At 45.0% G+C, this 23,914-nt stretch overlaps 1 protein-coding gene across 2 annotated transcripts; it reads left to right on the forward strand.

Moving 5' to 3' along the window:
- Positions 1-6,187: 6,187 nt before the first annotated feature.
- jupa (junction plakoglobin a) lies at positions 6,188-23,697 on the forward strand. Of its 2 annotated transcripts, none has more exons than XM_069705002.1 (16): positions 6,188-6,325; positions 15,131-15,183; positions 15,542-15,706; positions 15,789-16,042; positions 16,888-17,126; positions 17,395-17,596; positions 17,823-17,967; positions 18,049-18,152; positions 18,263-18,601; positions 18,946-19,098; positions 19,193-19,312; positions 19,420-19,570; positions 20,059-20,180; positions 20,978-21,017; positions 21,797-21,935; positions 22,714-23,697. In XM_069705002.1, the coding sequence occupies exons 2-15, from the start codon at positions 15,171-15,173 to the stop codon at positions 21,931-21,933; spliced, it is 2,184 nt and encodes a 727-aa protein (XP_069561103.1). In that variant the 5' UTR covers positions 6,188-6,325; positions 15,131-15,170; the 3' UTR covers positions 21,934-21,935; positions 22,714-23,697. The 2 variants fall into 2 exon arrangements, with proteins under 2 accessions (XP_069561103.1, XP_069561104.1); XM_069705003.1 differs by having other exon boundaries at positions 22,719-23,697.
- Positions 23,698-23,914: the final 217 nt, after the last annotated feature.

The following is a 23,914-nucleotide window of genomic DNA, read 5'->3' on the forward strand; positions in this document are numbered from 1 at the left end:
TATGCAATTACATCACACAAGATCTTGTTCAAAAAAGTAAGGAGCTTAAATTCCAGCACTTTGTTGACCTCTTTGAGCTGAATCCTCTGAGCAGCTATTTCTGATCCCTGCCAAGAAATTACAAGAACTTCTTACTGTAAGTGTGGTAATTGGCCAACAGTTTAAAAACTATAAACAAGCAATAACTTTTCAGTTCCTGGAGAAAAAGAGCAGGGCAGCAGAAATAGGTCATCGCCGAAGAACGACACCGAGTGTCCCATTAAATAAATAAAAACAGATACTCCAGGAAACGTATGACTGAGGTCAAAACTTAAAACAAAAAGATTACACATAAGAGAAAACTAACTGAGGTTGATGTCAAATGTTTAAAACTGTTTTGCAGTCACTCATTTTAACGGTGTTCTTTCAAAAGTACATCTTGGTTCGTGTACTAAGAGGGAAAAGTAGTGCGACGGTTACGAGATAAAAACAAACAACACAAAGAGCATAAAGAAGGACAGACTGACATAATTATTATTTCTGCTTGTCTGTGTTTACATGCTTCTTCCTTCATAAACCACCTGGACTTAGTGTTTTCCATTCAGCCTGTAAATCACATGTCAGTCAAGCCTGTTGAACACAGTTCAGCCAGGTGTCCGTCCACCAGGTGTCCGTCCGTCCACCAGGTGTCCGTCCACCAGATGTGTGTCCGTCCACGTCCACCAGGTGTCCGTCCACCATGTGTGTCCGTCCACGTCCACCAGGTGTCCGTCCACCAGATGTGTGTCCGTCCACCAGGTGTTTGCAGCTCGCGTGCGTCTCAGTCAAACTACCAGGTGATCACAGGCTGTTGTTACTGTAAATACACCTCAACACTCACAAGTGTTTTCGTCAGAGATGAAATGATGTTTTCACTGAAAGCAGCTAAAATCCAATCAGTTCAAACTACGATTATTAATCTAAATAATCAATAATATTGACGTTAATACCAAATATCGAGCAGTTTCCTTTACGTGTGACTGAAGTTAAAATACTAATCAAAGTGTTTGAGGAACATGTTGGATGTTGTCAAACATGAACACCTCCACCGGGAGGACTCGTCCCGCCCGCCGGCAGCTTTATGGAAACGTCCCCTCCGGTAAGTTTGGACGGTTCAGAAACAAACAGCGAAGCGACACGAAGAAGAAAGAAGCGTGAAGGAAGCAGAAAATGTTCCACTTACATGTTCCTTTCACTCGTAGTCAGGCTGAAGTTTCCTCTCAGCAGAAACCCGAAGCTCAGCTGTCACACAACGGCTGGTCGGCTGCGCTGTTTGGGCATCCTGAGCGCAGAGCATCATGGGAGATGTAGTTTCTCAATGAAATGCGCGTTTTCTTTTCTCTCATCATAAACAGCAGAGATTGTCTGAGGTGAAACCATCTATGATCAAGTTCTGGTATTGTTGTCGGCGGTGGAGAGTAACTCAGTACTTTGACTTAAGTATTGTACACATGTTTACGTAATACTTCCACTCCACTGCTTTTATTTGAGAGTTTTGGTTACTTTTAAGATGAAGATTTGAACACAAAGGATAGTTGAACAATAAAGTACATCTTTAAAGATTAAAACAACTTTTTAGTGACATCCTACAACTGTACAAGCTGTAGCCTTTAGTTGGGGTCAGAGACTTGTCAGCAGCTCAGTGAACTTCTCACATGGTTTTATTTCAATAATTGATCAATAAATAATCAATAAATCTCAGCAAAATTCCAACATTAGAGTCCAAAAACTGAAACAGATTTTTTTGTTGTTGTTTTTAGAACATACTTTTTTTCTATCTCAGTAATCATCTGATGACCCTTCAGATTTATCAGCTGTGATATAGAACTGGATAAAGTAGTTCAAACTAGCTCCACCTGCAGCAGCTACAACAGCAGCATAAACACTTCAGGATCAATACAACTGTGATGTCATCTATGATTAAATGTCAGAGAGGAATCAAAACCAGTTCTCTTACCTCGATACTTGAACTATGTTTTGCTGCTTATACTTTTGTTGGCTACTTTTAGATTTTTCATGCACAATTTTTACTCATAATGGAGTATTTTTACATCTCAAAACTTCTTCCATTACTGGCTGTTCTTATAAAAGTTGAAACCCGAACCTCTCAGACATGAGTCCACTTGAAAATGACTGTTGTAGTATTTACATTTCGATTCACACCTGCAGGAACACCATGACACCACGCCTCTCCACACATAATGGATCATTGTGTTGCATGTAGTATATAAGAGGGTAACATGGGCACACGGACTCGACAGCAACTGGTCACATCCAAAGTATTTCAAGCTAGAGAAATCACATCACACCCGGTGGATATTTTTGGTTGGCCTATCTGAAACTGATCGAGCCTGCAGTGTGTGACAGAAACTTTCAGCCTAAAGATTACAAGTCGATGTACATGGCAAACGCTGCTCTGCTCATAAATAAATATACATTTAACGTATTCAATAAAACTGGGATGTTTGGAGGATTTCCTCACATCTCTCTCTTCCATCACCAACAGCAACCTCAGCACGCTTTTCTCTGGTGGCTTTGTGTTCCATGAAAAGAACATCTGCAGGAGCTGTTAATTTTAGCTGCTTCTCTGACTTTATCTGGATCCTCCCAAACTAGAAAGAACTCCCACATGTGACTGCAGCAAATGCTGAGCTATTTTAACCCCAAGAGCCAACACCGAAAAGATGTGACCACAGAACAGATGCCTCAGGCCTCTCTGAGTGTCAACTGCTTGTGTGAGTCTCTGTCTCCCTCTAGTGGTAAAACACAGAATGAGCTTTTAGTCAACATGATCTTCCACTTCAAAGGTTATGTTGACGTTTGCTCATATAAGACAGTTTAGATTAAAATCATTTCGGATTGAGCCGATAGATTTGTCAGAGTAACTAAAGCTTTACGTTCCACTGGATTAAATGTCTGCAGCTGACAAAACAACAAGACTTTCTTCTGCTCCAAAGCTCCAGAACAAGCAAGTTGACCTTGAGTGGGGATTGTTTTGTCAGCTCAACTTCTGAGCCAACATGAAAAAGAAGTCCCCAAAACACCTACAAAAATAGAAAGTGCCTGTATTTCCCCCAAAAAGTGAGCAAACACAGTGAAGACCATGTGATATAGTCCAAAGCTTCACAGCAAATGAATAAGTGAAGGTCGAAGGAAGACTGTTTGGTCAAAGGTTGTTCTGAGGTCAAAAACTAACCAGCGAGCTCTTTTTTTCTTTTTCTTTTTACAGGTTTTATGTGGAGAATTAAAAACAAGACTTTTTGCCCTTTTTTTTTCTTGCCTCATAAAGTCTTTTGTAGGTGTCGTGTTGCAGCTGCTGGAAGCTGTTTCTACAGCGCAGCGTCTCTCCTGCAGCAGGTGGCCGGCTGCACCTCTACTGTCCATTGTTCCACAGCATTCCTGAGTGGACAGACAGCGCTGTACGCTGGACGTGCATCTTCCATTTGTCAGTGATGATTAATAATTTACCACAGTCTCCATCAACCCAGTGAGCGAGTGGTCTGCTCCAGGCCACTTCCTCTCCCAAGGACAATGGGGCCATTTCCTGTGGGGAGCGAGGCGGCGTAGACCAGAGAGAGTGAAACAGACCAGTATTGTGGAGCGGAGACATCATATCAGCGTGTCGTGTCCTTGGAATGAAAGACACGCTCGGCTGTGGAGGCAGATTCATCGTCTGTTTATTGGGGGGGGGGGGTTAGATGGGAGTCAAGACAACTAGACATCAGTGCAGACATCTTTTTTGACCCCATGTCATACAGGAAGCACAGAAAATGTATTTGTAAATGTATCTGACATTGTGGAGGACACTGTGTGTTTGTTATACAGTATATTAAACAGACAGACGTGAGCTCGATAAGTGGCGGCATGAAACCTCTTTAATTATATAAAAAGTTATTTAATCAGAAGCTAAAACTAAACAGAGAGGTGTTTTGGTGGAGTCAGCATGAGCTGCAGTCCCACATGAATCCCACTCTTTTAATTCCTGGCTAATTTTCAAAAATAAAGAGGCCGCTGTGTTAAAAAACAATGGCAGCATTCATGTCCCTGCAGCCCCCGTGTCCACTGGAGGGATATCTGAGACAGCTGAAGTCAAAGACGTGCAGCATACAAGGGAAAAGTGTCCGTTTTGACAGGAGATCAGATGGTGAGGTTGGGCAGCATGAAGGCGCTGTTCCATTCAGTGAACAGTCTAATAACCATCGAGGCCCTGAAGCAACACATGAAAACCCAACAGTGTCAAATGGGCCCGGAGCTGCTTTTAAAGAGAGGCTCGTCAGTCCACACATTCACTGGGACCAATGCAGTGGCCTATATTAGCAGCACGCCTCGTCCCCCTCCGCCGACGTCGCTTTCATTGTCAGAGGCCCAGATGATGATTGTCACAATGGAGCCGTGACGACTCACCCCGAGGCAGGACGCAGCATCCAGCCCGACCCATCTGAGTCCATCCTCCGGACCGGCTGAAGGAGCTGAAGGAGCTGAAGGAGCACGCTGTGTTTACAATCTGTAGGATTTATAATCATTCTGTCATGAAGTTTCTGTTTTTAAATGTTACTGTTGTTTTTTCCAGTCTGTGTCCCAGAAATAAACTGGCAATGAAGACATTATAATTTAAAAAATAATAATTTAGCCCTGATTGAGGGATCTCTCTGAATTTATGTTTTCAATAGAAATGTCCAAGTTTTGACTTCCTTAGATCGATGTATAAACTCTTTCAATTGGCTGAAGGGACACAACAAGAGAAAGTTTTGGGTGTGTCAACAAATTCTTTAAAACTTGCAAGTTGGCCGCAGTAAATGTGAGTTCTGGTTACTGGAACTGCACCGATTATTCGATTCATCGATTTGACGATCAACAGAAAATCTGTTGTATTTTTAAATGCAGTATTTGATGTGCATCTTTCATCCAAGAAATATAGCTCCAAGTCTTAACAGCAAGACAATTACGTGCAGTGCTTCCCATGAAAACAGATATAAAAGTCAAACTATGTTTTGGTAAAAGGTTTTAGATCTAACAAATATTCTCAATAAATGGGGTTAAAGGAAATCTAATTTTGCAGCATTTTGACCCTTTTATAGGCAACAATAAGCAATAGATACGGTTTTATTTTTAAATAGACTAATTATAGTTTCAGCCTTAAGGTTTTGTTGATTTCACAAACCTTTTCACTAAAATTCTAATACTGTAGCAAGACACACAAAGACACACACAACACACACACACAAAGACACACACAACACACACACACACACACAAAGACACACACACACACACACACACACACACAAAGACGCACACAACACACACACACACACACACACACACACACACACACACACACACACACACACACACACACACACACACACACACACACACACACACACACACACACAAACACACACACACACACACAACACACACACACACACACACACACACACACACACACACACAACACACACACACAAAGACACACACACAAAGACGCACACAACACACACACACACACACACACACACAAAGACACTCCTCTTTCTCTCTCTCTTTCTCCACCCACTTAAAATTTATGCTGAGAATTTTTTTTCACACAAAAACCAAAAACTAAACAGAAACACTGATGACACAAACACAGATAATCGATCATATGTTTCTCGGTGGATTTGCGTGCGTCGCCCCGCTGACGGCGTCCCGCGTGCCACTTCCCGGTGGAGTGAGTCAGCTCGTGTCTGGTTTCGCTCAGTAATCAAGGTGTGGTCGGTCGTCATACAGGTGCACCGAGCGGTTGCTGGCACGCGGAGTCGTCGTGAAAAAAGACGAATTAAAACAGTAACATCATTTTTTTAGAGACTTTACACCTGTTGTTGTATCTGCTGTAGAAGATCTAGATATGGATTTATTTATTTTTTTATCACACACATGTTCACGGTAAATGGTGATATATTCACCGAGATGGCGGAATAAGTCTTTAAAATGCACTATATAATATTAAAATAAGAGACGCTGCTTTACAAAGAACTCAACTCCATTATTCCGTTGCTCTGTATGGACTGGAGTTCCTAACAATGAACCGTCGTGTGCAGATCTGTGCAGGGTGGGGTCGGGGAGGTGGGCGGAGCCTGCTCTGAGGTGACGCTCCTTTTACTCCTATTTTTTGTTCAGAGGACTGTCGGCCAGCAGCAAGCAGGGCGAGAGTGGAGAGAAGGAGAGAAGGAGAGGAGGAATACCGAGAAGTGTCCCGGACCGAGGAAGAAAAAACTCCCTGACCTGGAATTATCCCAAAAAAAGCCTCGGTGTGCTTCGACAGGTAGGATTGTACCTTTTCCGACAGTTTCTAATGCTCGTAAACTGCTCAGAGACTCTGAATGATGTTTTGTTTTTTTGCGTAATAGTTTATATTACTATATATATATATATATATATATATTTCTTAATAGCTGTAAAAAGCGTTCGTGTGCAGGAATATTTTGTGTGTGTTTTTCATGTTTTGCTGTGGGTGCAGATTCAGCTTTGTATTTGAAATTTCATTTCCGCATGCCTCCCACTGACCACGATACCGCCTGTTGTTACGGAGCACAGCCACAGATCCGCAGCCAGCACAAGTTTACTGGCTTTAAATAAGTTTCTGTCGCTGTCCGACGTGTCCCGGAGCTCTTAGTGACAAACCAGGACGACGTTGAGCCTCCGTATCGATCACCGATCACCCGTCCTGACGTCATTTGCCAATAGAAGCCCTCTGGGTCATTAGTAGTGTCCGAGTTTGTTGTGCGCTTGTAGTTGTGTGTCGAGAGGCAGGTGGAGGAAAAAGAGGGAACAAAAAAAAGAAAGTTACAGGATTTAAATCACAATGATAAAAGTCACAGATCAGATTTGATGGACTACAGAGATAAAAGAAAGAACAACACGTTGTTCCAGCTAATTTCTAATCGACCAGTCGATCAACAGAAAATAATCAAGAATTAGTTTAAATCTAATGAAGACTTTTCTCTCTTTAAAGTTGGATCTTGATGGTTTACTTTGCTTTCAATAATCATATTGAATCTATTTTTGTTTTGGACTGTTGGTTGGACAAAACAAGCCATTTCAATACATCACCCACTTCCTGGAAACTAGACTCAATTACTAATCATTTTACAGATCAATAATCTATCTACCAATATCTAGCAACTAATCTTACAGATCAATAATCTATCTACCAATATCTATCAACTAATCTTACAGATCAATAATCTATCTACCAATATCTATCAACTAATCTTACAGATCAATAATCTATCTACCAATATCTATCAACTAATCTTACAGATCAATAATCTGTCTACCAATATCTTACAGATCAATAATCTATCTACCAATATCTATCAATAATCTTATCAATAATCTATCTACCAATATCTAGCAACTAATCTTACAGATCAATAATCTATCTACCAATATCTAGCAACTAATCTTACAGATCAATAATCTGTCTACCAGTCGTGTAGACGAATTATCATGCAAATAATCTTTTGTTGCATCCCTACATTTATTTAACATCTTTATATGATAGAGTGAGGTAACATGGGAGGGGGGGGGGTCAGGTCTGTAATGTATGATGACAGTATGTTAATTCCCCCCCCCCCCGCCATGACATCTCCAGGTGTGTGATGTCACTAATTCTGCAGAATTCTGTAAATTCCTCTTATTTGATTTTCTGAGTAAATCCACATAAAACCACTTTGCTCTTATTTGTTTATTTTGTATGTGATTAAGTTATTTGCAGATTCCTCGTCTGCCAACTTGAACATCTTCTGAAGTTTTAGTTTAACTTGGAGTTGGACGTTGAAGCGAGCGTCTCCGTGAAACGTTAAATCACGTCACCTCTTGTTCTCGTGTCTGAACGCTCAGCCGGGTTACAGCGAGGCCGGCTCTGCACCGGCTGAGGTTGGTAGATGTGTGTCGGGGGGTCGGTGTGGGCCGGTACCGTGCGGGCCGGTACCGTGCGGGCCGGTACCGTGCGGGCCGGTACCGTGCGGGCCGGTCGGGCCTCGCTGCAGCAGCAGACAGATCCGTGGTTGGAAAAGCTGCTTCTGTCTGGCCTCGGGGAAGTGGGTGGTGGGGGTGGTGGGTCAGCAGGGTGGGGGTGACTTACTGTAGATTTTGCATCTACAGCTGTGGTGCTACGGTGATAATCCCCCCCACCCCCCACCCCCCGCTTAATTCCCTGACACTGTCCTACATTAGCGAGCAAGAGGCCAGGAGATCCTTCAGTGTATAAATAGGTCTACACTTTTTAAAGGAGATTACTGTATGGCACATATCCCCCCCCCCCCGCCTCTGTCCAGAGGTGCCTGACTGAGGACTTTCCGGGGGCTCAGTTGCAGCTGGCCGGTGCACACGTCATGTGACCTGCTCGGTGTTTGCGTATCACCCTGCCTTTGTGTTGCGGCGTTCCCATGGCGACGTGGAGAGGAGGCCGACAGATGAAGTTTCCCCTCAGCTCCGACAGAAGTCTTTGTGGTTGAAGTAAAAATGAAGTGGTGTGACAGCATCTGAATCTCTGCGGGGGGTTAACTTCCAGGGGGCTTCATCACACAGTGCTGTGTTTAATTTATTCACCAGCACCTCCTTCATTATTATTATCATCTCAGTCCTTAATTCATCTTAAAATGGATCTGACAGGGATTTAGTTCAGCTTTAACCTATAACAGTAAACCAGGCAAGAACAGATTAGAGCCGGAGATTGTCAGACGTCCAGCGAAGCATTTGGAGTTTAAATAATTGGCAGAGTTGACTGAAAGATTTCTGCTGTCACAGACGAAACATAAAATCAGGATCTTCTGGCCGAGTGCAGCGGCGATAATGCTGAGCAAGGAAAGCTGCCATCGCCCAGCTGAACCCGACATGTTAATTATTTACCTTCAGCAGTTCTCTTGGTTGGATCACACAAGGACAAGAAAATGTCCCGTTACTTAACATGTCAAAGGCCTAATGGCTGTTTCTTCCCGTCACTCGCACTTTTAAAAGTCTGCCAGGTTGCTGGTTTCAAGTCGTTTCTGTCCCGAACAGCCGCTCGTCGCTGACAGCCGGCTGGAAGTAGCTGAATCCGACTGTTTTTCTTCATGAATACATTACCATGAATCATTTTTTCATTACTGACGATGCATCCGGGCAAAGAGGGAGTGAACTAGATTCCAGCAGTGACTCAAAAGACAAAGTTTTCACAGTTGGATGATTTGGCTGAGTCGCACTTCATGCGGTGTCTGTTTTTCCTTCCCCTCCTCCCCCCCTTTAATTACACTTCCATGGGAGAGTGAGGAGCGTGAGGACAGCAAGGGTGTGGTTGAAACAGGCCAGCTCGACTTGTTAGATATGCAACATGAAGAACATCATCGCCTCACCCGAACGTTGGGGGTAAAAAACTATCTCTGCTTCAGCTTTTTTCTGTTTTCTTTGCTGCGTGCTCTTGAAGGGTTTCATGCTGTCGTGGGAGGCGGACGTTGTGCAACCCTGGCGCCTCTTTACAACACTGAATAAACTGAAGGAGAAAAAAAAAGAAAGAGGCGTTTTAGAGAGTCCCAGCTGTTATTCTTTCTTTTTCATTTCTTCTTTTGTTCCTTTAAAGTTGACATTTTGAAGGTTCTCCTGTGACCACAGCAGCTGACAGCTGACTGACTCCATTTTTAATGATGTTGGCCTTCACGCTTCAAATATTTAGATTTTTGTATTTTTATTTTGGTAGTTTGCTTAAAGATGAACAAACTATGAGCCTGAACTTGTCAGAGGAACTTGCTGTATTCTTTAGGGTTCCTCTTGGACCCCCCCCCCCCCCACCACCACCACCATCTCCCTCGTGCCTCTAATCTCCCTGAAATATTAATCGTCTGTCACATCGCTTCAGTGCTCAGGCGCACACTGATGCGTGGCAGTGGAAGTTCAAGAAGAAACTCCCCGTCAGGCCTTTAAACGGGTCCGCGGCGCCGGCTGCACCAGATTTGGCCCGCGGACACACGGCTCCGTCTTGGTGCTTCGGCCTCTCTGGTGGCCTTCAGACACTTGAGAGCCGGTTTCCTTTTCACGGTGACAGCAGTCAATGAGACAATGCTGCTACTCTTTTCCTGTCTACCCCAAACACGGCAGCACAGACGCTCTCTGTGCTGCCACAGTTCATCCTCTTCCTTCCTCATGTAGAGCAAACAACATGGAGGGGGGCGGGGGGTCAATTTATATTTAAATTTTGAAAAATCAAATCAAATCTTTATGATGCATTGTTCTCTACTTCTGCTCCTCCCTCAGTATCTGATTTGTGGAGGACTGTTTTGTGAACTTTGCTTCTGTGCTGGCCTTGTTGTAAATGAGTGTTTATGTATTGCCACACTGGGTCCGTCTCTCCCCCCCCCCCCCCCCCTTTTTTTTTTTTTTTAACTCATGCCCTCCTCCTTTATCAGTTTTGTGTAATCTGATTCTGGCCTGCACTTAGGCACCTCCTCCGAGACAGCTCGTATTTCCTTTGATTCACGGTGACGTCCCGCGGGGAGCAAACAGTTACGGCGGTTTGAGCCACCGTGTTTCATCCGCTGGCCTAATTTAGCTCGTTAAAGTGGCTGCAGCGAATCAACTGACAAATCAAGGGGCCCATTAGGCATTCTGCTGCTTATTTTATTCATTGACAGTGGTTGAATGTGATGCTGGGACTGTTTCCAGATCAGGCAAAAGGAGCAGCAGCGTCCTGTTCTTCATCTGCCACATTTAGACAAATTCACTTTGTGTGTTGCACAAGTGCAGTAAAAAGTTGCTGCTTCTTCTCTGGGGGCTCTCGGTTCGGTTCGGTGACGTTGGCTCGGTCTGGATTCAATCAGCTGCCTGTTACAGTCAATTTACAAAAGCTCTCTCAAAGAGTTTGTACTTTTCAGAAATGTGCCTTTCAAGGTCTTTTATTTCTGAGTGCAGCCGGTAATCTCCAGCACGTAGGAAAGTATAACTTCTGATAAACTTCCCCTCTCTGACCGGGCAGCGTTGGTGAGTCAGATAATGGTGACCACCACTTCCTGTCACCCACCACAATAAATCCATTAGCTACACACCGCTTCACATCCTCCTGTATTGATTTCTAGCAAACAGCTATCCAGTTAGCTGCCGCTGCCACCATTACAGCTCCTGTTGTGTTGGGGGAGGGGGGGGGGAGGGGAGGGGACTCGTGGTTTGGGGACCAGGAGGGTTGGAGGACGTGTTAAGCTGCATCCCATCGGGACAGCTGGACCCCGAGTCTGTGGAGAAAGGATGCAGAGAGCTTAACGTCAGATGTCTGGTGGAGGATCAGGCTGCGGGTTGAAGTCTTCTGGGGAGTGTGGGTTGCATGTCAGGGGACGTATATGTGACAGGGTGCATGCATGTGCCTGGTGGTGGTGGTGGGAGGGTGGGGGGGGGGGGGTAGCCGGCCTATATGTCAAATAGTTTATCTGTCCAGATGGTGTGGGAAGCTTCACAGATGTGCCCTCACATAATCTTCTTTATTTGCTTGTCAGCCTAAACATCACATCTGCAGGTCTGTTAGAAATCTCAGACACACCAGACGAGGTGAACTTCCTTCAACAAAGACATAACGCCCATATTCATATTCATATTCATATTCTTGGATGGTTCCCACTTTCATATCTTTACTATAAATATGGAGATGCTTCCGGCGGATAGTTAGCGTAGCGTAGAAATGACAGGTTGTAGTTTTTCAGGGAGTTATGAGCAGGAATATTTCCTGTTTTTGTTCCTCTTCAGTTTCATATGAATTAAACAAACACAATGGGAGTTCATTTAAAAGCATCAGAGGTGCTGGTAATGTTATATTTTGACAGAACGAGTGTTTATGCTTCATATTTAACTGACGGTGAGCGGCATCTCGCTCATCTAACTCAAATGAACATATTTCCTTAAACGTCAAACTGTTCCTTTAAACGTGAGTCTTATTGTGAAAGTTTGAATACTTTAACAGCCCAGCAGATTCTATTTAGATGTTATTTACACCGCTGCCTGCCAAACAGGCATGTGGCTAAATACCAAATCTATACAACCACCGTGAAGTGTGTTCGGAGGCCTTTGAATACGTCTGGACCAGAGTTCAACTCCAGCCCCCCCCCCCCTCCCTCCACCCCGGGCCTCTTCCCCGACCTGATTCATTCCTGCTGTGATACAAAGAGCAGCTTAGGCCAGCTGAGGCGAAATCAGGCCCGCTGGAATGTTTTTCATTACTGCTCTGAGTTTGCAACTGCAAAATGTATTAATTATTGTGAGGATGTTGAGGGGCAATAAAACGCTGGATCGCCTGCAGACGTTTAGGTGTATTCATCTCACACACACACACACACACACACACACACACACACACACACACACACACACACACACACACACACACACACACACACACACACACACACTGTGCCGCCACACCCTTGCTGAAAGCCTATCGCTGCTGGGGAAACACTCCCTGCCCGACATGCCTGTGGGGGGGGCGGAGACTGAATGTGTTCCCATTATTGAGAACAGCGTTACTCATCATTTGTCACGGTGGCCATGTCCTCATAGTTTCAGGAATTTATCATTTATGAGGGAGTTAAGAGGTTAGTTTTAGATGAGTGTAAAATCACGCACTTTTTTATTTTAAGCACAATCTTACGCTGAGACACGGGACAGATTGAATATTCTATGTTAATGTGGAATTTCACACCAGCTCACTGAAACTCAGTCCTGGTTTCACTGTGCAGGGGTTTTTTTTAAGGGGGGGAAGAAGTCTCCTAAAGTCGTCCACAGACGAGGTTAGATGAAGATAGTGGGAGGTGTGAAATGTGTAACTGTTCAGGTGATGATGATGATGATGATGATGATGATGATGGAGCAAGGTACAGTGAAAGTCAAACGATGAATCACTCATTAACTGAAAGAGAGCAAAGTCCAGTCAGAAGTAGACAACACAGATAAGCCTTCATTACTCACCATAAAAGGAAAAGTTTGATGTTTTTTTTGTCCTAAATTTGTACTTGGATTTAATTTTTAATTTGCATTGAAAGATTTTTATTTTTTTTCTTCTACCACAGTCGTGAGGGAAAAAAGGGAAAACCCAAGAGGGAACAACACTTATCAGCAAACAAGAGCCTGTAGCTTCAGATATCAGATGGGTCAGCAGATAAAAACCCCGACAGCACAGAGCCTGAGCAGACTTTTGGTTACCTAGGCGATAGGCGGGGTGTGTCACAGCATTTCAACAGTTGGCTGACCTCACTGCCTCGCCCAGGAAAACAAAGACTACACAAACACTGTCCCTGATTTACAGAGAGCAGGAACGTTCTGCGTGGTGCTGACAGAGAGGCGGACGACTTCAGTTTTATATCGTTGTGTAGTTTTTATATCTGTTTCTGCACCTTCAGCAGTGGACAAATAAAATGTTTTTTAATGGTCTCATATTTGTAGCTTGTGTTTATCTCATTGCCTTGTTGATCGGTGTGCAGATATCAGACATACCAACAGACAAACCCTCATTCAAAGGAAGCCACACCTTTACTTGGAAAGGTGAGAATGCAGTGACTGCATAGTTGTCTGTGATGAGTCGGTATCTGTACGATAGCGTGTAGCTGCAAGCAGAGCCGGCCCACTGAGGCCCGGTCCTGCAGGATCCTGTGCCAGACTGAACCTCGCTGCTCCTCGTGAAGGTGGAGGAGGCATGTTGGGACCTTTTCAACGATGTCGGGTTCAGGTTTTTTGTGCCCGTGCGTAATGATGGTGAATAACACAAAACCTCACAAGTGAGTTCTTTATCTACCGAAGTGCCACAGAGAGAAAAACTGATGAGGAACCTGCAGTGCACAGATTTCCTCCTGCATACAAAACGTCACAGAAAACAAAACCGCCTGCAGGGGCTGCATGCACACACACATGCACACACACATCAGTGCACACACACACAGTGTGATACTCGGATATGATAATGAAAAGATGAGTAGTGCTCTTTGTAAAACATGGTGTTCATCCTCAGAGGGACAGAGACGCTCATCTTTGAACAAACTGTAACTTCAGCCGTTGAACACCTTCAATTACAGTCTTTGTAACATCAGTCAGGTTGTGCTTGTGATGTTTGAGTGTGAGAACAGGTAAAGGTGATAATTGAAGGGTTTATAACTCTTTGTATGCCAACTCAGCAGCTTCACAATGTGGCTTTCAGCCCCGACTTGTTTTATTGGCAGCAGATACGGGAGATAACGCGTCGCTGCTTGTTTCATGGAAACTCGCTGTGAGCGACGAACAGCTGTCGTACTAAAGAGCCTCCAGGATGGAAGAGTTTCTTTACCTGGTTTCGTTGAGATCCTTGTTTGTGGACTTTGCTGTTTGGAGAGGAACACGCGTGATTCTTGCTGTTCCTGCAAAACATGTACACGCATACAGAATCCTGTAACAGTGAATGCATCGTGCTCTCAGTCATATGTCACATGCAGCTTTTAGAAATGCAGGTTTGCAAGTTCAGTGGGGAAATAAACAGACGGGAGATCTTCTGGACCTCATCCAAGCAGAATCTGTTTTTTGTGTTCGGTCTTGAAATAAGGACTTAAAAAAAAAAACGTGGTTCAAACACAAAACAAATACCAAATGTACTATTTGAAACACGGTCCATTACTGTTCTGAGACATTTGGGCTATTTCAGAAAATCTATGATTCACATGTGCGTAGTTTTGACATTTCTCCAGAGGTTTGCATGATTTTTCACAAAGCACGGCGGTTGTGCAATCTGCAGCCCGACTGAAGTCGAACCTGACGAGCAGGTTCCTGCCGGCCGTGCGTCAGCAGCAGGCTGCTCCCACGGCTGCATGGGTGGAGGCCCGGGGTGAAAGGTCACTCGGGCTGCTTGGAATTTCGGACTTCCAGCCGTCTCTCCCTCCGTGAAGCAGAGCCGCTGCCCGTGTTGTGGCGTTCAGGTCAGGGTGGCGGCCGCCCGGTGGGAGGAGCCAACCTGTGAGCCGTCACACTCGGGTGGCAAAAAAAAAACAAAAAAAAAACATGACCGTCTCGTGTGAAGGAGTCGAAACCATGAAGGGAATATTTATGGAATATTCTGAATCCTAACTTTGACTTTTTCTCCGTATATTTACAGGTTCGCTCCATCATTGTTGCTTTGATAACAGGAGACAAAGATGGCAATGCAACGTAAGTCCTTCACTCATTTATCTCCTATTCATCATTTTAATGAAAAATCTCTTTTAATATTGTCGTGATTTAATTCTGATCGTGTTCCCTGATCTCACTTCATTCTAAAATAGTTTGATAAGAGAGTGTTTAACATTTTGACCTTTCATACTTCCAACTATTGTTTTCATGCTTCTGTATTGAGGTCACTTCCTGAATGTTAAATGACAGCTAAAGGTTCCTTCTTTATAAATAGCTTCCTTTATTTGGAGGAGAAAAATTGAGCGCAAACCTCCTAACAAATCTATTATTAGAGAATATTTGAATAAAGAAAACTGGAAACTGAATGTTTAATAAATCCTTCTGCCCTCCTCGGCAGTGGATGAAGCTGAGAGCAGCTCCATGAAGGTGGCGGGGTGGCAGCAGACGATGTACGGCCTGGACTCCGGCATCCAGTCCGGAGCCACCACAGTCCGAGATGACGACGGCGAGTACACCACCTCCAAGCAGTACACCGTTACCACGGTGACCACGGAAGGGCCCGGTAAGACGAGGACACGGTCCGACCGGCCGGCACGCTGTGACGCGTCGCTTGTTTTAACCGCTGTCGTCTCGCCTCTCCACAGACCTGGACGCCCAGTACACCATGACCCGAGCCCAGAGAGTGCGGGCCGCCATGTTCCCAGAGACCCTGGAGGGAGGAACCACCATCCTGTCCACTCAGACCGACCCGTCCCAGATGACCAACGTCCAGCGGCTGGCCGAGCCCTCGCAGATGCTGAAGACGGCCATCGTCCATCTGATCAACTACCAGGACGATGCCGAGCTGGCAACACGCGCCGTGCCGGAGCTCACCAAGCTGCTCAATGATGAGGACCAGGTGATGAACACACACACACACACACACACACACACACACACACACACACACACACACACACACACACACACACACACACACACACACACACACACAGCCTGAACATCTAACAGCAGCACTGAATTTAGGTCAAATGTACCTTTAGTGATTCACTGACTAGTTAAAATCAAACTATTCCTATAATTAAAAACAGATTTGATAATCCACTACCATATTTTTCGGACTATAAGGTGCACTTAAAATCCTTAAATTTTCTCAAAAATTGACAGTGCGCCTTATAATCCAGTGCGCCTTATGTATGGTTACTTGTTGTGCTTATTGATCGATTTTATGTCGTACAATGCGCTCAAAAATCTGTGGAAATGTGTAAGTACGACTTTGGTAAGCAACGAAGCCGCTCCGCTCAGTGGATATTCGGAGCATTACGGTACGATGTGTCACGACCTGATCGGCCCGTAACAGGAAAGTAATGTCTAAACTAAAAGTGCATTCATGTGAGGCAGCCCGCGACTGTGTTGTTTTGCTTAATGCACCTTATAATCCGGTGCATGTGTGAACATAGACACGTTAATTCACAGTGCGCCTTATAATCCGGTGCGCCTTATAGTCCGAAAAATACGGTCCTTGTTCAAGTCCTTCAGCTTCTCAAATTTTCTCCTCATATTGATTCGATGTCTTCATGAATTTAAAAGTTTGGTTCTTCAGCAGGAATTTACTCAGAATTCAAGAAACATGTTTCATTTACAATGAAAATCATTCTGAGCTTCATAAAATGTAGTAAAAATGTCGTTGGTCACTTTCATACTTATCTAATCCCCTCTCCCCCCCCCCTCCCCCCTCATCAGGTGGTGGTCAGCAAGGCAGCGCAGATCGTCAACCAGCTGACGCGTAAGGAGGCGTCGCGGCGTGCGCTCATGCAGTCGCCTCAGATGGTGGCGGCGGTGGTGCGAGCGATGCAGAACACCAGCGACATGGAGACGGCGAGAGCCACCGCCAGCATCCTCCACAACCTGTCCCACCAGAGGGAGGGCCTGCTCTCCATCTTCAAGTCCGGAGGGATCCCCGCTCTCGTCCGTATGCTCAGGTACTGCGGACCGTACGGCTGTCCAACATGCCGACATCCTGAAGTCATGTTGAGATGTTTTCTGGTGCAACAACTTCTTAGTTGATTTGAGGAGGGAAACACTAGTTTGTACTGATGTCTAATAAATATACAGAAGGAAGCTCAGGAAGAAGGAAACCTCATTGTTTCTCCGACCATCAGTTCAGTTCTCAGGAGCGACACAAAATACATATTTAAAAACATCATGAGTGACGTTGTCTAACGGGCAGAAGATGTTTCCCTCCCTCAGCTCCCCCATGGAGTCGGTGCTCTTCTACGCCATCACCACCCTCCACAACCTGCTGCTGCACCAGGAGGGAGCCAAGATGGCCGTGCGTCTGGCCGACGGCCTGGGGAAGATGGTCCCGCTGCTGAAGAAGAGCAACCCCAAGTTCCTGGCCATCACCACCGACTGCCTGCAGCTGCTGTCCTACGGCAACCAGGAGAGCAAGGTGTGTGTGTGTGTGTGGGTGTGTGTGTGTGGGTGTGTTGTTGTTGTGGGTGTGTTGTTGTGGGTGTGGCCTGTGAACATTGTTCAGGTGCGTGAAGATGAAGGTGTGGTTGTTTGTTGAGTAATGAGTGAGATTAAATGTGTCTGAACAGGTTCATGGCTTTGTTAGGAGTTGTATGAAATGACCCTGAAGATGATGAAGTTTACTTTGAGTCTTTGTTGAACAGCTGATCATCCTCGCCAACGGGGGTCCCGAGGGTCTCGTTCACATCATGAGAAACTACAACTACGAGAAGCTGCTGTGGACGACGAGCCGCGTGCTGAAAGTCCTGTCGGTGTGCCCCAGCAACAAGCCCGCCATCGTGGAGGCCGGTATGTGATCTATGTTGTCCTGCAGGTGTGTCAGCTGTTTGTCCCGTCAACTGAGTGCAGTAACGTGTGTTCTGCCTGCAGGTGGGATGCAGGCTCTGGGGAAACACCTGACCGGCTCCAGCCAGCGTCTCATGCAGAACTGCCTGTGGACGCTCAGGAACCTGTCGGACGCGGCCACCAAGCAGGTCGGGCTCCTCATTTACTTTCCCCTCCTTCCTCTTCTTAAACATCGCTTTGTTTTCTGTCCCATAATCGTCTTCACGAGGAACTCATGAGCTGGATCTGTGTTTTCCAGGAGGGCATGGACAGCCTGCTGCAGGTTCTGGTCGGCCTGCTCAGCTCGGACGACATCAACATGCTGACTTGCGCCACCGGCATCCTCTCCAACCTCACGTGCAACAACGCCCACAACAAATCTCTGGTCACCCAGAACAACGGCGTGGAGGCGCTGATCCACGCCATCCTGCGCGCCGGCGAGAAGGAGGACGTGACCGAGCCGGCCGTGTGCGCTCTGCGTCACCTGACGTCGCGTCACCAGCAGGCCGAGGTGGCGCAGAACGCCGTGAGGAGACACTACGGCATCCCCGCCATCGTCAAGCTGCTCAACCAGCCGTACTACTGGCCCGTCATCAAGGTACACACACACACACACACACACACACACACACACACACACACACACACACACACACACACACACAGTGAATAAGATTCAAGGACTGTAAAACAAATACATTGAAGAGTCCAGAGAAAAAGACCTGAACAGATGGACAGATGGACAGAAGAGACGCCAGCTGAGTGTCCGTCAGCATGAAGGAGCATGAAATGCTCATAACAGCAGGAACAGTTGCTTTTACTGGGAAAAAAAATCAGCAAGTCATGTTTCTAACGGAGACGAAAGGTTGCTCAGTTGTTGTTTTATTCTCCGACCGTTAAGAGACCTGAATCCTGATCGTGTCTTTCCTCTTCCCCCTGCAGGCTGTGGTCGGGCTGATCCGTAACCTGGCGCTGTGCCCCGAGAACCAGGCGCCTCTGAGGGATGCAGGAGCGATCCCCCGTCTGGTCAACCTGCTGCTCAAAGCCCACCAGGACGCCCAGAAACACGGCTCGTCCAACCAGCAGACGTACCAGGTAGGTGGTGGGCCAGAGTCCGTGGCGGGGGGAGGATGAAGGGGGGGGGGGGGTTCTGAAGAGTAACCTTCATCCTTTTCATCTTCCTTCTCAGGACGGAGTGAGGATGGAGGAGATCGTGGAGGGCTGCACGGGAGCGCTGCACATCCTGGCCAGAGATCCCATCAACAGAGCGGAGATCGCCAACCTGCAGACGATTCCTCTGTTCGTTCAGGTAACTGACGGAGACACTGACGGAGACACTGACGGAGACACTGACGGAGACGTGTGTCCTGGTCACCATGGTTCAGGTGTAACTGCTGGTCTTCGTCTGTCCTGCAGCTGCTCTACTCTCCGGTGGACAACGTGAAGCGCGTGGCAGCGGGCGTCCTCTGCGAGCTCGCTCTGGACAAACCGTCGGCCGAGCTCATCGACAGCGAGGGAGCGTCGGCTCCTCTGATGGAGCTGCTGCACTCCAACAACGAGGGAATCGGTACGACGCCGCCGACCGCCTGATGCTGCTCACATTTCACAACTGAAACCTACATTTTAATAACAACGTGATCACATTAAAGGGAGCAGCGTCAAAGTTTGAACTACATGGGCTCAAAATATTGAAATACTTCTTTACAAACTAGTTCATTAGATTTAGCTTGAATCATTTGAATCACTCATATCTGAACATTTGAATGAAAGTTATTTACTTATTTGCTCTTTAATTAGTTAAAAAAAAAAAAAAGGGGAGGAAATAAGCATGAAATGTGTGAAATCTGAACTGGATCGACAACAAATGTACATTTTGTGCAGTGAAAAAGAAACAATGAGTTTCCATCAATGAACAGCACAGTTCTGTAAAATGACACTCGTCTACATATGATTATTATATTTGTTAAAAGAAGCTTCCAGTGCAGACTACAGTCACTACACCCCCCCACCACCCACACCTACAGCACTGACTACCCCCCCTCCTCCCCCCCACAGCTACGTACGCTGCAGCTGTGCTCTTCCGCATCTCAGAGGACAAGAACTCCGACTACAAGAAGCGCGTCTCAGTGGAGCTCACACACTCTCTGTTCAAACACGACCCGGCTGCCTGGGAGATGGTGAGTGAGTGAGTGTGTGTGTGTGTGTGTGTGTGTGTGTGTGTGTGTGTGTGTGTGTGTGTGTGTGTGTGTGTGTGTGTGTGTGTGTGTGTGTGTGTGTGTGTGTGTGTGTGTGTGTGAGTGAGTGAGTGAGTGAGTGTGTGAGAGAGAGAGAGAGAGTGTGTGTGTGTGTGTGTGTGTGTGTGTGTGTGTGTGTGTGTGTGTGTGTGTGTGTGTGTGTGTGTGTGAGTGAGTGAGTGAGTGAGTGAGTGAGTGAGTGAGTGAGTGAGTGAGTGAGTGTGTAAATGTGTGTGTGAGAGAGAGAGAGTGTGTGTGTGTGTGTGTGTGTGTGTGTGTGTGTGTGTGTGTGTGTGTGTGTGTGTGTGTGTGTGTGTGTGTGTGTGTGTGAGTGAGTGTGTGTGATGTGAGAGAGAGAGAGAGAGAGAGTGTGTGTGTGTGTGTGTGTGTGTGTGTGTGTGTGTGTGTGTGTGTGTGTGTGTGTGTGTGTGTGTGTGTGTGTGTGTGTGTGTGTGTGTGTGTGTGTGAGAGTGTGTGTGGCGCCCTCTGCTGCCAGGACACTGAAACACGCAGGCAGATTTCCTCCTGGATTCCTTTCGTTGTTCTTCTGGTTTTATATCAAACACATCGCAGCTCCGTCATATGATGCTAACAACAGTTGCTATTTACATTCTGTGATGTTAAAAACTGCTGTTTTTATCACGGAATCTTTAACAACTCTTTAAAGGACTATTAATATACTTTCCACATTAAAGTGTTGACATTATTTGACCCCGTGCCCTCTTGTGACCCCTCTGCAGGCCCACAACAGCGTCCCCATGGAGGGACCCTATGCAGATGGTGAGTAACTGGCTGAAATGTGCACATTCAGCACATTCCTGAGCAGCGGGTCACCGCACCGCCGGGAGCAACGCAGCATTCAGCCGCTGTGGTGTGTTCGCGGGTCGCCTCCCCGCTGCTGAAATATTACCACCATTTAGTAAAAGATCAAATACATGGTTATTATTGGGATTATTATTATCGTATATTTAAAAAGCAAACTTAAGTCCTGGTTTGCATTATTTCATGTGTCTCCCATTAACTCTCTCCTCTGTTTCCTTTAGTTTTTTTCCTGCATCTTAACTGTTTTTAGTTTTACATTTAAAAAAAAAAAAATGGCAGCACATTTTTTTTTTTTTTTTTTTCTCAAACAAGTCACATTGGAACAAATACTTTATGCTTCCATGCCTCATTTAGTTTTCTTCTCTCCTCTTCATTATTTCTCAAGTCTGAAAGCTTTCCCCTCCATCCAGCTCCCTCCCGGCGTTTCCTTATCTGTGTTTGCATTTTTCTCTTAATTCCCGTCCTTTTCTTCACTTGCCTTTTTTTCCTTTTATGGCTTTGGTATTTTTCTGTCTTCACTCGGCACAGAGAGACTCTGGTGAGGAAAAAGGGATCAACTGCTTCTCCTGTCTGGTGTTTAGTGTTCCTGAAATGGGTTTTCCAGCAGCGTTTTCTTCTTCCTTCTTCTGTCTTGTTGTTGCCACGAATACAACGGCTGTAAATACGTGACGGTAAATGACATCGTCTGCTGGTCCCGTGTGCAACTAGTAAAATACAAATGTTGTCATGTCTTGCAGAGCTAGATGGTGGTTTCCAAAGTTACGGAGGTTATCCAGCTGACATGCCCTTGGAGGGCATGGATGGAACTATGATGCATGATGAATACGCAGGCAGCATGGCCTACGACAGACAACCGTACCCCGAACATTATTAAAGGTCCGTACATGCTCATGTTAACGAAGCCGGCCAGCGTATGTTGGCAATCTGGTTTTTAAAGTATTTATTATCTGTTCAGAGTTTAATCAGTCGATCTGCTCCATCAGGACCATGTTTGGTTTTTTTCTCTTGTTGCTGTATTCAACAAGTGTATTTAACACATCAGCTACACAGCAAGTTACAAGAGTGGCGATAACATATTTAACAATATAATTATACAATATAATAGAATGAATAACTAAAGTTTAAGGAGCTGAAAGATAAATAAATACAAAAAAGTAAATAAACAAAAGTTTTTAAAATAGATTTTGGATCTTTTTGAGATAATAGGTAAAAATAAAAAGGAAATTCATACGTTCTCAGGGATTTCTTTAAAGAATCAACAATAATTTGTTTTATCATTTGTGATTAAAATGTGAGCTCAACTCAACTCAAACCTAAAGAAGGCTGGGAAGCAAAAAATAAAACCTGTTGGGGAATAAACATTATTAACAGCATGTTGTAACATGTTCTGCAGATTTGTGTTGTCATCATAAATTACCTAACATTCAAGAGTAAAGTCTAAGTGTTGTGTTCTCGGCACTAATACAACTCAAAGTTTGACTTTATTTTCAAAAAGCAAAATTTATAGAAAATCTTCCACCTCTCTTTTTTTTGTTGTTGTTGTTTTTTTTTTTGTTAATGTGGCCTCAAAACTCAAAACACTCGTATCATCCTGCAGGAATATTAAGTCTCTACCAGCTCTGTGGATTTTCCCTCATTATCTATTTTTTTAAAGGACAGAGAGAAGAGGAGGCAGAGCAGCTGAAGTGGGACAAAGAAGAAGAGAAGATGGTCATCGGTGGAGATTATTCCGTCTGCTCTCCACCTCGTGTAATATATGCAACTATGGCCGAGTACGGGACTCGTAATCTTAACAGGGCTCAACTTTGTTTTATAGCCTAATTTTGCTGATTATAATGATGACAGTGACGATGCTCGCGGGTTTCTGTTAGAGAGCCTTCTGAGCATGTGTGCATGTGAGTATGTGTGTTTACGCTTTCGGGTGGGTATTCTATGCCAAAGAGATTTTATTTTGTGACGATAATCGTGTAGCTTCCTTTTTCTTTTCTTTCTTTTTTTTTAAGAAAAAGAAACCAAAAAAAAAAAAAATTAAAAAAGAGAGAATAGTAGTTGAAAACACTGCCAGAGGTGGCTCAACGTGCACGGTGCACCTACTCACCGCTCCGCTTTACGCCTTCGTAGCAGACACTACTGTCTTTGCTGTAGTTTTGACACTATATACTGTCGGCTTTCTCCCGCTGTGACTCCAGAGTCAGTACAGAGTTGGTTAACACTTCCTTCTTGTGGCACTAAAACAGTAGCAGAGAACAAACGGGAGGTGGAGGTCTCTGAGAGCGGCGTAGGGCTGCTCCTTATGTAATCAGCTGATGTGTATTAGTAGTCCATCGAGACGGTTGTTTGTTTTTTACGATCCGTTTCTCATCTTTTATAAGTTATTTACTGGGAAAGGTTCACGTTAAACAGGAACATTAACATTGATTTTAAACTGAATTTAACGAGGAGATCGAATGTGAGAACAACACTAATGTGGGTTAAAGCAGATTCACATATTGTCTGATTCATTAGTCAACGCGAGATATTACAGTCGGGGATGGCCCTACAGCTGGAGCAAACTACTGACAGGGAACTTTGTCTTTCTACTTAATAAGAGTTTTTACTGAAATTTTGTTTAATAAAAATAAAGTATATATTAAACATGTTGGAGTCTATGGTGTTTTTACACATAATATTTCTTCTGGAAGCTGTTACACCTGTAATCGGTGTTTGAGTCCAAAGACTTCTGCCTAGTTACAAAGCAAAATAAAAAACAATCCATAATTTTCCCTAATTATGGAATTCAATATTATCAGATAGAAAAAAATGGAGTGCTGATGAAGCTTAGAAGTGATTCCCAGATCATAGTTTAGGTTCAAGTT

The sequence above is a fragment of the Brachyistius frenatus genome, unplaced genomic scaffold (assembly GCF_029030835.1).
Source record: "Brachyistius frenatus isolate BFR_SWC_R1_liver_20210118 unplaced genomic scaffold, ASM2903083v1 Contig_53, whole genome shotgun sequence".
Classification (NCBI taxonomy): domain Eukaryota; kingdom Metazoa; phylum Chordata; class Actinopteri; family Embiotocidae; genus Brachyistius; species Brachyistius frenatus.